This window comes from Salvelinus alpinus, chromosome 21 (genome assembly GCF_045679555.1).
Source record: "Salvelinus alpinus chromosome 21, SLU_Salpinus.1, whole genome shotgun sequence".
NCBI lineage: Eukaryota > Metazoa > Chordata > Actinopteri > Salmoniformes > Salmonidae > Salvelinus > Salvelinus alpinus.
Window position 1 is genome coordinate 6,458,803 of NC_092106.1, and position 15,120 is coordinate 6,473,922.

General features: G+C 42.4%; 1 protein-coding gene across 1 annotated transcript in view; it reads left to right on the forward strand.

Annotated features, from left to right (window-relative positions):
• The window catches only part of LOC139547694 (uncharacterized), a 54,144-nt gene that overhangs the window by 16,270 nt on the left and 22,754 nt on the right, over positions 1 to 15,120 (forward strand). Inside the window, exons 4-8 of the mRNA XM_071356686.1 lie at positions 3,301 to 3,443; positions 3,589 to 3,723; positions 4,042 to 4,271; positions 12,404 to 12,435; positions 12,875 to 12,990. Coding sequence (XP_071212787.1) covers positions 3,301 to 3,443; positions 3,589 to 3,723; positions 4,042 to 4,271; positions 12,404 to 12,435; positions 12,875 to 12,990 — 656 coding nt within the window. The remainder of the gene's footprint in view (positions 1 to 3,300; positions 3,444 to 3,588; positions 3,724 to 4,041; positions 4,272 to 12,403; positions 12,436 to 12,874; positions 12,991 to 15,120) is intronic.

Consider the following 15,120-nt stretch of genomic DNA (forward strand, 5'->3'; position numbering starts at 1 on the left):
CGCACAAAACAAGGGCGGGTCTTACTCCTAATTATAGGGGAGCTCATTACGAAACAAAAACAGGTGCAACTAATAAGACAAAACAAACAGACAAACGAAAAAGGGATCGGTGGCGGCTAGTAGGACGGTGACGACGACCGCCGAGCACCGCCCGAACAGGCAGGGGAGTCAACTTCGGCGGAAGTCGTGACATCTTTATGACAGTTGGATAGCTTTCCCACCACTGCTCATCATCATCCTTAGGCTATTCACATCATTCAAATTCAATCAAGTCACATGCACAATTTGATCGCCCAACATTCATTTATTTTTAATTTGTTTACCTTTATTTAACTAGGCAAGTAAGTTAAGAACAAATTTGTATTTACAATGACGTCCTACCCCGGCCAAACCCTCCACTAACCAGGACAACGCTGGGCTAATTGTGCGCCGCCCTATGGGATTCCCGATCACGGCCGGTTGTGATACAGCCCGGGATCAAACCAGGGTCTGTAGTGATGCCTCTAGCACTGAGATGCAGTGCCTTAGACCGCTGCGTCACTCGGGAGCATTCACTGACATCAGTAAGGAGAGACACATTGCATCTAACAACAATAGATCTTGGACTATAATTTAATATTTATTTGTCATGACATTTCATAAACTGATTGACACCAGATCATTTTATTTTAAGACCACTTGGTGACTCATTTGTTGCCATTCTAAATGTCCTGAATAATGGAGAGCAAAATACCGTTGGTTTGGACTAGGTGTCCAATTCGACGCACAGAAACAAAAGAAAACATCCAGCAGCCGTTTAGCGCACCATCAGAATATTGTCCCGCTGATGGCCCATCAGGTTTCGATGGGCTGCTTATTGTTTTCAGATGATTGAATAGAATTAAGCTTCCAGAACATTCACAGCTAAACTGTTCAATCAGCACACAGTCTGGACACGTTCCTACCTGTGCAGCTCATCACATTTCTGTTTCTAATTTTCATATCGAAAAAATTCAGCCAACTGATACAGACTTTCCATATTGGTGGCGATCACTAATAATACTTCTCCAATCTATGGATAGATATTCAGTATGTTCGGGCCGATAAACTGCTGTGCAGAAAATATCCTAAAATGACAATGAATGAATCTGCCCAGCGCCTTGCTATTCAACATATGCGGTTTGAGTCTATTTTTCAAGGAAAAAATATTGTAGGACTAATTTTATTATATTTCTACTTGTTTTAATAAAATGAATTATTAAAAGGTTGAAATAACTTGTCTTTCGATTTCTTTGTTTTTCATCTAAACTGTCAAAAATGTAGTGTTATATAACAAGTTGTTTGAATTACACAAACAAAATAAGTTCAGGGAAGTAATAATAGCCATAAAAATGTGCTTAATTTACTGATAATGTGATTCAAACATGACTTGATGAAACACAAATATTAGTAAACCCAAAATGTTAGTGTTACACAAACATGAATGTTTAACATTTATGTATTTGATTATTTTCCATTTTAAGCCATTTTGTTGAGCACAATGCTCAATTCACCAGCAGTAACTCGAGAGGAACTACAAATATTTCAGTGTGCTGTATTTGCCGACATCTGTAAAGGTAGTGATGGTGTGAATGCGTGGTCTCATCATTGAATGTCAATTTGACTGACTCTTTTGACATCCGTTCATCATGATCCATTACACCTCATGGCACAACAAGCTGCTTAATACTAATATAGAAATACAATTTTTTTTCTTCAAACATGCATACAGCACTGTGTAAAATAATCACAGAGTAAAACATTTGGAATTTCCCAGAATCGGAGCCACGTGGCAAGTTGTTGCAAGAGTTTACAATTATTAAGTAGAGCGAAATATTATTACAATTGAGTAAATTATATCACTTAAAAAACGATTTAAATTAGTTGGAAAATGAAATTAACGAACCATTGAAAGTCCTTGCACAGATTTTTATTAAGTACAGTACCAGTCAAAAGTTTGGACACACCTACTCAATCAGGGGTTTTTCTTTATTTCTCACTGTTTTCTACATTGTAGAATAAAAACTATGAAAAAACACATGGAATCATGTAGTAATCAAAAAAGTGTTAAACAAATCAAAATATATTTTATAGTTAGTAGGCTGCTTTCAAGAATCTCAAATATAAAATATATATTTTTTGGTTACTACATGATTCCATGTGTTATTTAATAGTTTAGATATCTTCACTATTATTATACAATGTAGAAAATAATAAAAATAAAGAAAAACCCTGGAATGAGTAGGTGTCCAAACTTTTGACTGGTACTGTATATGTCTTTTGTATTTTTGAGTCAATTTCAATTCAAGATTTTTCAAGTGATCTGCCCAACCCTGTTTTATTTATTCTGTCAACATGGTAAAAAACTAGACATTTCCTTGGTCTAGATATAGTAAGTCTATATAGGCTGGTTTAAAGAGTTTCACAGCCAGCCGTTCTGCACACGCTAAAATCACACTGTTTCCAATTCTAAGCCATGTTACATAGTGTTTTTTTAAATGAAACGATCACGTCAGCCTTTAACCATCCAAATATTTTATACAAAATTCTGCAGATATTAACAAATTTATTTTAGGACATAGAGTGAACCAATTTCTGTAGGATATAGCCCCACATACAATATTCTGTTCTTACGTATGAATGAATGCAGCTCATGCTTCCTGTGACTTGTTCAATCGCATGCAGCTCAGATTTATTTTGTAAAGAAGAGTTATCAAGCAGTGATAAAATATTAACATGGCCTATAATCCAAAAATTACAGCCTTCCCGACTTTCTCCGTGAGCCGCCTACAGGGGAGTTCGCTCCTGTTGCAGCCGTCCCTGTACAATATAACGCGTTGCGGCAGTGCTTTGGTTTAGGGTTGACTTCATCCTACTACCTTTCTTTAATTAAGATGTGTCATCATGATCTGACTCTGTATATGTGAGCATTGCATTTCCTCTCTATGTCTCTGTCTAGTTACTCTTAGAAAAAACGGTTCCAAAGGGGTAATTTGGCTGCTCCCATAGTATGTCCATTTGAAGAACCCTTTTTGGTTCCAGGTAGAACTATTTTTGGTTCCTGATATAACCCCTTTGGGTTTGATGTAGAACCCTCTGTGGAAAAGGTTCTACATGGAATTCAAAGTTTCTACCTGGAACCAAAAATGGTCCTTCAAATGGTTCTCTAATATGGGCACAGCCAAAGAACCGCTTAAGGTTCTAGATAGCACCGTTTTTTGAAAGAGTGTATGTGCTGCACATAATGCCTTATAGACATGAAGATGAGCCTCTGCCTTGCAGGTCTCCCAGAGATCACCTATGCGACAGTGGGACATTTGACATTCTAGGGTTCACCTGCTGTGAAGGAGTATTGCGTCAGGGGGCTGGGCAGTCCTGCTGTGGAAACAAGTCCTTCAACCTCACCCAGGCTTCATGTTGTGGTGGTGAGATAGACAGAGTCATGTCTCCTAGCAGTATCCCACTGCATCTGTTCACTCTAACCTGATAACTGTGAAAACATTATTTTCTCAGCACCTTCCAAGTTTTGTTTTGATATGTGTTTATCTGTGATTCAACCATTTCTTGCAGGTCAGCTGACTCTGCATGTGAGCCAGCTGGTGTCAGATTGCTGTGGTTCTAGGGCCTATGATCCACTCAACCAGCTCTGCTGTGACTTACAGATCCTAATCAGGACCCAACCCCATTCCAAGTGTTGTGGAAAAGGTAAGCGAGATCAGGTCTATTCACATCTATTGACGTCTTTGCTGTCATCATCGATTATGTAGTTGTGTTTTTTTCTATTCTTCCCAAAAGCATAAAAAGAGGTGGTGTTGTTTTACTGTTTTGACCATAGAGGTCTGTCTACTCCGAAAGCTGTTTGTGAGATGTTTCCCAATTCTCTCATGCTAAGTCTTTGTGATAATTTCCTAATTTCCCACCTGCACCTCATGGCTCTTTTGTTCACTCACTAACTTTCACAATGTCAACACTTGACCTGAGCGCTTGAAAGCACTTGATCAATCGTTATCACCTGTTCCACAGAGCTTTACAATGAAGACCACCAGCTTTGCTGTGGAACTGTCCTTCAAGGAAGGAAGGTCCTGACCAAAATGTCTGGTCACCACCGGTGCTGTGGAGACCACCAGTTTGACCAGCAAAGCCACTGCTGCTGCCACATCACTGAACCATCAAACCCTAAGCCTCTCAATGCAAGCTGCTGTGCTACCGCCATCCAGGAAGTGCCACATCCTCCCCCAGCGCAAACTTGTCAGGTACAAAAACGTATTTGTGCCATACCTTCTGAACAAATAAGAACATTAGGGGCATCAAATAAAAATAAAAATATTGGTCACATACACATATTTAGCAGATGTTATTGCGGGTGTTGTAACGGTTTTCTTCTGTGGAAGAAGGAGAGGACCAAAGCGCAGCGTGATTAGTGTTCATCATGTTTAATAAGACAAAAAACTGAACACTTCCAAAATACAAAAAAACAGCAAACGTGAAAACCGAAACAGTTCTATCTGGTGCAGACACACAAAGACTGACGACAACCACCCACAAAACCCAACAGAAAACAGGCTACCTAAATATGGTTCCCAATCAGGGACAACGATTGACAGCTGCCTCTGATTGAGAACCATATCAGGCCAAACACAGAAATACAACACAGAAACACAAAACATAGATTACCCACCCAACTCACGCCCTGACCACACTAAAACAAAGAAAATACAAAAGAACTATGGTCAGAACGTGACAGGTGTAGTAAAATGCTTGTGATCCTAGCTCCAACAGTGAGGTAGAATCAAATAATTCACAACAATACACACAAATCTAAAAGTAAAAGAATGGAATTAAGCAATGTCTGAGTGGCATTGAATAAAATACAGTAGAATACAGTATACACCTATGAAATGAGTAAAGCAGTATGTAAACATTATTAAAGTAACTAGTGTTCCATTTAAAGTGACCAGTGATTCCATGTCTATGTACATAGGGGAAGCAGCCTCTAAGGTGCTGGGTTGAGTAACCGGGTGGTAGCTGGCAAGTGATGGCTATTTAACAGTCTGATGGCCTTGAGATAGAAGCTGTTTTTCAGTCTCTCGGTCCCAGCTTTGTTGCACCTGTACTGAGCTCGCCTTCTGGATGATAGCGGGGTGAACAGGCTGTGGCTCGGGTAGGGGATGGCCTTGGTGATCTGTTGTGTATTGATATTCTAGTTTTGTCCCTTTAAGCCACCTGTAACCCTCCCTTGCTTACCTACGTTAAAATGCTTGGAATGTTCTTCATGTGAAACGCATTAAACAATGCCCACGTTAATTTCTACTCCCGTCTCATGTCCTGACCTTATATTAGTTGTATAAGTAATACAGTGTGCTATACAACAAAACTGGTGAGGAGGAAGAAACGTTCGATTTGGATTTGGGTTTCATAAGGTTAGGGCTCTGCTCAATCAGTGGCCCGCCCCTGTGAAGAGACAGGGGTTTTCATAAGGTTAGGGCTCTGCTCAATCAGTGGCCCGCCCCTGTGAAGAGACATGGGGTATAAAACTATGAAAACACACCCTTCTCCCTCCACTCAGTGGTGGGCCGTCAGGGCCAGCAAGACCTTCTCTGCTGGCCTAAACATCATCAGAATATAATTTTTTTTTAAATATATTTTCCCACAAATATGTATTCAATTATTCCCCAGAGTAAGAGTTATACTCTTCATTTCATAGCTTTCCTCTTGGTTGCACTGCTTCCAGCCCGAGGTTGAGATTTGGAGGGCTGGTCTTTATGTTAGATCTTTTATCCAATCATATTCAGCCATCATGTGTTGCCAGGGGTCTAAAATCTGCCCTCAAGCCATCAGAATCAACAGTGTGGGTGCTTGTAGCTTAAAGTGAATGGAAATTAACATTTAGTGTCAACCAATCAGCTTTAGAGTTGGCTATTGTACGCCTGCTGGCTGGCTCCAGTGTTACACCGGAGCCAGCTATCAGGCGTAGTGCGTGCACGTCTTTTGATTGGATTACCAATATTGAGAGGCAGGTCCTATGGGCAGGTCTATGCAGAACCTCAGAACTAGGAAACTGAGATTGATAAACGAATTAATTCGCATACTACTAAGCTGTTTTTTCAACCCACAATGGCGGAAGGAGGAGAAGATATCGATTTGGTCGAGGATATAATTATAACGCCATTCTCAAGACGAACTTTTCAAGAAAAGTTAGACATTGTAAGGAGAGGTCGCCCGACGCCGACGCTACAAAGCCTGTCACAGGCGGGAAAGGGGTTCGTTCGCCACTTTCAAAGTTCCAACTACGAGCGCTATCAATGGCTCACAGGCTCCGAGAAGCACTGCAAACTGTACTGCTGGGAATGCCTATTATTTGCGAGTGATCGATTTGGTGTTTGGAGCCACACTGGCTTTGCAAACTTGAGTTGCCTAACCAAGGCAGCAACGAGACACCAAAGTACGGCTGGGCACTTACAAGCAATGGTGCTTTTGAAAACTTTTGGGGACACCCGAGTGGATCTACAGCTCAACGAACAAGCGCGCAGGGCAACGGAGCTGCACAATGAAAAGGTGAAGAAAAATAGGGAAATATGGAAAAGACTCATTGATTGTGTCATGTTTTTGGGTAAACACTGTTTACCCAAAAATGTCAATATTTGTCAATTTCAAGGTGACGCAACGCCTGGTTATACTGCGTTTCTGTCTAAATGTATAGTGTCTAGAGCCATGGCATCATAATGATGGTAATAAGAGGTGGATTAATTCGGGTGGGACTGTGTAGGACCTCACTGAAGGCCCAGGCCCCAGGCCCACGGCACGCCACTGCCTCCACTATATAAAGCCTTGACGAAAATGTAACCTCCTGTTCTGGGTACATTAGGATGACGATCCGATGTCAGAATGGTTCAGATAATAACTACAGAACAAAGCCAACCTCAGCGTGAGCTTTGGTTGCGAATGGTTTGAACTTTGAACTCTTATTCACTACAGAAGTGATACCTCCTAGCCGTTGAGTTAGCAACAGCAGCTGCAAACGTGGGCTAGGAAAGAACAGACAGAGTATCCCGTCTACCACACAACGACGTTACTACAACGTATCCAATTTACCAGCAGAGACATTCTTCAAAGGACAAAGGACTCTGTTGGGCAACACGGCCTTCCATCTACCATCAACCTACCGAAGTGCAGCTCAGAGTAAATATTTATTGCATTTTCCTTTTCCAAATGGGCGGTAATTTAGAATGCATAAGATACTGTATTTACAATAGCATGGCTTCTCCCTTTGTTCCTCAAGTCTTCCCGCTCTTTCACTCAAACCCAGCCCCCTTTTTTTTTGTGTAACCAGCTGTCATATCTGTTCCGTCCGCTAGGTACGTTTTCCTTTATGACATAATTTGTAATCAAGGTACGATTCATTCTGTGTATATGTAATTCTGTGTGATTAGTTAGGTATTTAGTAAATAAATAATTAAACCCAATTTTGTATTGCTGATTCAACTTGTTAGCCAGGGTTCGTGAAGATAACCAAGAATTTACAACTTTCAGATGAGACTGAAATAAGGTGACGATTAATATTGACTGCTATTGATGTAAAATATTACTAGGTCTTTCAGAGTTTATTCGGAAGATAATTGCTCTATAAATATTCCTTCGTGGTGCCACGACTTTCTAGTTAATTACATTTACATGATTAGCTCAATCAGGTAATATTAATTACAGAGAAAGGATTTTATAGAATAGCATGTCATTTCACTTAATCCGGCATAGCCAAAGACATAACACTAGTAATGCCTGAAAAACCTGGTGATAAATCATATGATGAAATTGTGGCTACCTTAAAAGGACACTCCCAAACCACTGATAATCGCAGAGAAATTCAGGTTTCATAAGAGAAATCAAGAGGGGGAATCAATCTCACAGTTTGTGGCTGTATTGAAACAGTTATCTGAACACTGTGAATTTGGGTGATCAATGAGTGACACTATACGTGATAGGTTAGTGTGTGGCATGCGCAGCGAGGCAATTCAGAAACACCTTTTGACTGAGAGTAACTTAACATTGCAGAGAGCAATAGAAGTGAGTACGTCAATGGAAATGGCAAATAAAGACGCACAACAGCTAAGTGCATCGACCCAAGTGCATAAGGTGGCTGCTAAATAGCTTCTACCCCCAAGCCATAAGATTCCTGAACAGCTAATCAAATGGCTACCCAGACTATTTCCACCCCCCCCCTCCGCGGAACGCTGCTGCTACTCTCTGTTATTATCTATGCATAGTTACTTTAATAACTTTACCTACATGTACAGTACTTATTACCTCAATCACCTCGACATCAGTGCCCCCGCAAATTGACATTGACTCTGTACCAGTACCCCCTGTATATAGCCCCGCTATTGTTATTTACCGCTTCTCTTTAACTATTTGTTATTCTTATCTCTTACTTTTAAAATATATATTCTTAAAACTGCATTGTTGGTTAAGGGCTTTTAAATAAGCATTTGACTGTAAGGTCTACACCTGTTGTATTTGACGCATGTGACAAATAACATTTGATTTGTCTGTGTTGCCACACAGACCTCTAACTCAATCATCACGTTTGCAGACGACACAACAGTAGTAGGCCTGATTACTAACACTGACGAGACAGCCCACTGACGATTACTGACGAGACAGCCCACAGGGAGGAGGTGAGGGCCCTGGGAGAGTGGTGCCAGGAAAATAATCTCTCCCTCAACGTCAACAAAATTAAGGAGCTGATCGTGGACGTCATGGAGAGTATGCCCCTATTCACATCAACGAGACCGCAGTGGAGAATGTGAAAAGCTTCAAGTTCCTCGGTGTACACATCATTGACAATCTGAAATGGTCCACCCACACAGACAGTGTTAAAGTTTTTCCTTATGAGTCATCAAAGGTAAAGTGGATGTTGTGTAAAACCTTTTGAGGACCTGAGGACCATTTCAGAATAGGTTTTGTCGTGCCCTCTTCACAACTGCCTTGGTGTGGTTGGACCATGGTAGTTTGTTGGTGATGTGGACGCCAAGGAACCAACTTGAAGCTCTCAACCTGCTCCACTACAGCCCTGTCGATGAGAATGGGGACATGCTAGGTCCTCCTTTTCCTGTAGTCCACAATCATCTCCTTTGTCTTGATCACATTGAGTGAGAGGTTGTTGACCTTGCACCACATGGTCAGGTCTCTGACCTCCTCCTTATAGGCTGTCTCATTGTTGTCGGTGATCAGGCCTGCCACTGTTGTGTCATCAGCAAACTTAATGATGGTGTTGGAGTCGTGCCTGGCCGTGCAGTCATGAGTGAACAGGAAGTACAGGAGGGAGCTGAGCACACACCCCTGAGGGGCCCCCGTGTTGATGATCAGCGTGGCAGATGTCTTGTTACCTATCCTTACCACCTGGGGGCGGCCCATCAGGAAGTCCAGGATCCAGTTGCAGAGGGAGGTGTTTAGTCCCAGGGTCCTTAGCTTAGTGTTGAGCTTTGCGTGCACTATGGTGTTGAACGCTGAGCTGTAGTCAATGAATAGCATTCTCACATACAGTAGGTGTTCCTTTTGTCCAGGTGTGAAAGGGCAGTGTGGAGTGCAATAAAGATTGCATCATCTGTGGATCTGTTTGTGCGGTATGCAAATTGGAGTAGGTCTAGGGTTTCTGGGATAATGGTGTTGATGTGAGCCATGACCAGCCTTTCTTAATGTCGGCGTTCAGTCACGACTCAGTGAAACGTAAGATATTACAGTTTTTATTGTCCCGTTGGTAGGATATACATGCTTTCAGCTCGTCCCATTTCTTTTCCAGCGATTGAACATCAGCTCGCAGGATGAAAGGCAAGGGCAGATTAGCCACTCTTTGCCTGTTCCTCCCAAGGCACCCTGATCTTTTTCCACGAAATCTCTGTTTCCTTCTCCAGTGAATCACGGGGATCTGGGCCTGGTCAGGTGTCTGTAGTAGTATATCCCTCCCGCCCAACTCTTTGAAGAAGAACTCTTTGTCCAGCTTGAGGTGGGCAATCGCAGTTCTGATGTCCAGAAACTCTTTTCGGTCATAAGAGACGGTAGCAGCAACATTATGTACAAAACAAATTATGAACAAAGCGAAAAAAATAAAATAAAATAGCATGGTTGGTTAAGAGCCAAGACGGCAGCCCTCTCCTCCGGCGCCATCATATGTGTCATGGGTGAACTGAGAGTGCAGAAGGGGGCTGAGCATGCACCCTTGTGGGGCCCCTGTGTTGAGGATCAGCATAGTGGAGGTGCTGTTTCCTACCTTCACCACCTGGAGGCTGCCCGTCAGAAAGTCCAGTACCTAGTTGCAAAGGGCGGGGTTCAGACCCAGGGCCCCGAGCTTAATGCAGAGCTTGGAGGGTACTATGGTGATGAAGGCTGAGCTTTAGTCAATGAACAGTATTCTTACATAGGTATTCCTCTTGTCCAGATGGGAAAGGGCAGTGTGCAGTGCAATGGTGATTGCATCATTTGTGACTCTATTGGGGCGGTATGCAAATTGAAGTGGGTCTAGGGTGTCAGGTAAGGTGGAGGTGATATGATCCATAACTAGCCTCTCAAAGCACTTAATGATAACAGAAGTGAGTGCTACGGGGCAATAGTAATTTAGTTCAGTTACCTTTGCTTTCTTGGGTACAGGAGCAATGGTGAACATCTTGACGCAAGTGGGGACAGCAGACTGGGATCGGGAGAGATTGAATATGTCCGTAAACACTCCAGCCAGCTGGTCTGCGCATGCTCTGAGGACACGGCTAGGGATACCGTCTGGGCCGGCAGCCTTGCGAGAGTTAACACACTTAAATGTCTTACTCACGTCGGCCATGAAGAACGAGAGCCCACAGTCCTTGGAAGTGGACCACGTTGGTGGCACTGTGTTATCCTCAAAGTGGGCAATGAAGGTGTTTAGCTTGTTCAGAAGCTAGACGTAGGTGTCCACAACGTGCCTAGTTTTCCCTTTGTAATCCATGATTGTCTGTAGACCCTGCCACATACGTCTTGTGTCTGAGCCGTTGAATTGCCAATAATAAATGTGGCCTCAGGATATGTGGTTTCCACTTTGCACAAAGTTCATTGAGGGCTGTTATGGTATCGACTCGAGGGGGAATATACATGGCTGTGACTATAACCGAAGCGAATGCTCTTGGGAGGTAATATGATGGACATTTGATTGGGAGATATTCTAGGTTGGGAGAACAAAAGGACTTAAGTTCCTGTACGGTATCACAAGCACACCATGATTAGTTAATCATGAACATAAACAACCACCTTTCTTCTTCGAGGAGAGGTCTTTATTTCTATCTGCGCGATGTACTGAGTACCCAGCTGGCTGTATGGACGGGGAAAGTATATCTGGAGTGAGCCATGATTCCGTGAAACAGAGTATGTTACAGTCCCTGATGTCTCTCTGGAAGGAGATCCTCGCACTGAGCTCGTCTACTTTATTGTCCAGAGACTAAACAGTAGTGAGTAAAATACTCGGAAGCGGTGGCTGGTCGCATGCCTCCTGAGTCGGACTAGAAGTCCACTCTGAATATCTCTTCTCCGCTGGTGGCGTCTTGGAGCAGCCTCTGGAATAAGTTCATTGCCCTGGGGTGTACGAACAAGGATCCAATTCGGGAAAGTCATATTTCTGGTCATGATGTTGGAGAGTTACCGCCACTCTGATTTCCAAAAGTTATTTCCGGCTGTATGTAATAACACAAAAACGTTCTGGGTTAATAATGTAAGAAATAACACACAAAAAAATTAAATACTGCAAAGTTGCTTAGGAGCTAGAAGCAGAGTTGCCATGTCTGTCGGCGCCATCTTCACTCTACATTTGGACTCACTCATTAGTGAACATGCGATAGTGAACTAAAGTGAAATGTAACCAAGTGTGCAATATAAAATGGAGGTTATAGGGAATATTCAGGTATTTTGGATATTAAGGGGATGTGTAATATTGAGTATATGGGGGGGGGGGGGTTATGTAATGTGGAAAGGTGTTAAAAGTCCTTAAAGGGGCAATCAGCAGTTGCTACATCCATTTTTGGACATATAACTGAATAATATGTACCCATTGATTCTTTCTATGAATTAGAGAGTGATTACATTTCTCCAGCCCCGTCCCTCAGCTGGGGAGGGTGGGGAGGCTGCTTTTTTGATGTTATGTCTAGCCTATGCCATGCCTCTCTTTTTTTGTGAACCTTTTCCTACCACAATGCCTTTTCTTGTACATGAAGCAAATATCTGTGAAAAACTGAACATTAAGAAATATCTCATCTGAAAGGACAATGTTTAATGTTAGTAAAAGGAAACCTACTGGTTTTGTATGGTTGTAATGAAACTTCACATTATGATAGTTTGTCATCTTTGTGTGTATTTTGTTCTTTCTATTTTTCAGCACATGGGAATTGCTCAGAATTCTCCAAACTGGTAAGGTTGCCTTTGGCCTTCAACCACATACTGAACCTCATGTTTCACTCTCTTTATTCAATGTTCAATTCAACCATTTCATTTACATTCAGGTTTTAAAATAATCATTGTTGATGTCCTTTTGAGGTTTAGGCTCTTGGCCTTAGCCCGAGACATTGGAATGGTCTGCCAACAAGCACATTGATATTATGATAACCTCAAGTGGTCCTTTAACTGTAAACCTTTGTCTGAGAGTGGAGGAATAATTAAAAACATGCTTATGGATTATTTTTTAAATAAATAAAAGAGTAACTGAGCTTGTGCATTTGTGTACATATAATTATGTTTATGTTTATGGTTTGTTTGTGTGTGTCTTTATGAACAAGTTTATTATGCATCTAATTGTGTGTGTGTCTGTGTGTTTGTCTGTGTGTTTGTGTGTCTGTTTCTCCACATGCAGTATGCCTGGGAAGAAGCCTTGTGGTCTAGGTGCCTGTTTCAACCCAACAACAGAGCGTTGCTGTGTGAACCCTACATCTCTCCAGGGACAAAGTTACTCACATGACCATACTCCAGGTAAGACAGCACAAGGTTTACTACTTATCTGCAGTGTGTTTGTGTGTGTGTGTGTGTGTGTGTGTGCGTTTGTGAGTGTGTGTGCGTTTGTGAGTGTGTGTGCGTGTTTCCACTATAATAAACAGTGGAAAATATTTTCCCTATCTTTCGGACTCGGGGTGCATCTTTGCGAGTCTGAGAGCAGTGCCAGTCTTAGCATGTAAATCTTGGTGGGGGAAAAAAAAACAAGTGGGATGCATGCCAGCAAAGCCACTACACAACACAACACTAAACAATACATTAATTGCACTATAACGGTGACAAACGGTGCCCACAAACGGCCTACATAAAGCTGTCCCAACAGCAGCCTCAACATATAACCACTGCTACACCTGGCTATCAGCGGAGCCTTGTCTGGCAGCGATATGATTTAGTCTCATTTACTGCCTTTTAAAAAAACATAGCTGATATGGCTGACTTGCTTAAACAAATGTGGTTTCTAATGACAATTGAGATCCACAAACTATGGCATAAGGGGACGACAAGAGGATAAGAGGCAATCCATAATTTCGATTAAGACATTAATGAGCGAGCTAGGACGGACGTAGTCAATATAACAATTTGTTAAGCACTTTTGAAATGTACAGTGACAGAATTCAGAACATGGGCCATTCTTACAGTGTTCTCCCTGTACACCAAGTCAGAACCGTAGGATAAATAAAGGGAGCATATAAGCAGACAATGAAAGCTCTTACAATATTCGATGATTACATTTCTCTAAAACAGGTTACTCTCACTTATAATTTGCACACGAACCACTGTCTGCTTGGAGTAAGAAATAATGAATGTATTTACGTGGAAATGCCTTGGTTTGCCGTGTATCCCTCCTAACCGGACCTTTTTGGAAAGGGGGTTGGTTGGGCCTTTTTGCTTCATGCTTGTAAGGCTCTGATTGTCCAAAAGGGGTCCCACCCATCTTCTACTGTTGTTCTCTTCTGCAGTCATCCGGTATCCGGTGACTTGTCGGGTAGTCCTGAACAGAACTACAAGTTTATTCTCCTTCAATTCGCTCTGAAAGATGCTTCTTTGAAGGTAGGCTAGCCAGCCGTGTCGATGGTTCCCAGTGGGGTGATGAGAGTAGCGTACCACGGGGGTTTGAGAAGAGTAGTAGACTGGTTCCACTTCAATTCGCTTTCTAGATACTGTGGCAAAGAAGGGGGTCGAGTGATAAATGGCAGATATGTGAGAGCAGAACTAATAAACGGGCTCTGCCCGATCACTAAAATGGCCACCCCGATCAGAACTACAGATCACAAAATGGCCGACTGCCAAAACTACAAGTCCCAGAAGCAAGGTGAACCCTCAGAAGGTGGAGCCAACACACAGATAAAGGGTCAAGAAAAAACAGGAAGGGGAAGTGAGGGCTGGAAGGATCTGTGAACCATAGAGAAAGAGACAATAGATATTGGCTGGATTTACTGTGTATGAGCTGGACTGTTTTGGACTTACCTGTTGGCGTTTGGACCTGGACCTACTGAGAACCCGATTCGTGTACCGAACCCTGCTATCCTTGACCTTGCCTATGACCTGGGTGGACCAGGACGGAGAGACAAACACACAGGTATTGTCCTGTTCGAAAGAACTCTCATTCTGGGGTAATTTGGTGACAGTTTCCCACTTAATTTGTGACAAATGCTCATAACCTTGAAGAGGTTTGCCACAATACTTTACTCCAGACAGCTAATCAGCCGTACCAGGGATTGTCCAGGAGGTGACTTTATCGTCCCTACCTCGTGTTGAGATTAAAGGTTTTTAATCCACTTTAAACGTGAGCTGCAGCTCAACGTCTCTCTGGTCTAGTATGTTCATTTCTTAACCAATAATTTATACAGTTTGCAGAAAAGGGGCGGTTCTGGCAGGCTGACATGCTCTCTGACCTCACTCAAGGGGGCGGTGACTACTTACTGTGCACAGTTATAGAAAAATGTCTCACATCCTTCCCTCTCTTAACAAAAACACTTTCATAATTGTTCAGATTTCATACACAACGCATCGGATGGACCTCACACATATAGTGTGTATACTTTTCACCCTATATGGGTGAGAGAGGGTCTGGTTGAAGTTATTTAGTGCAAAGCTGATCTGACCTAT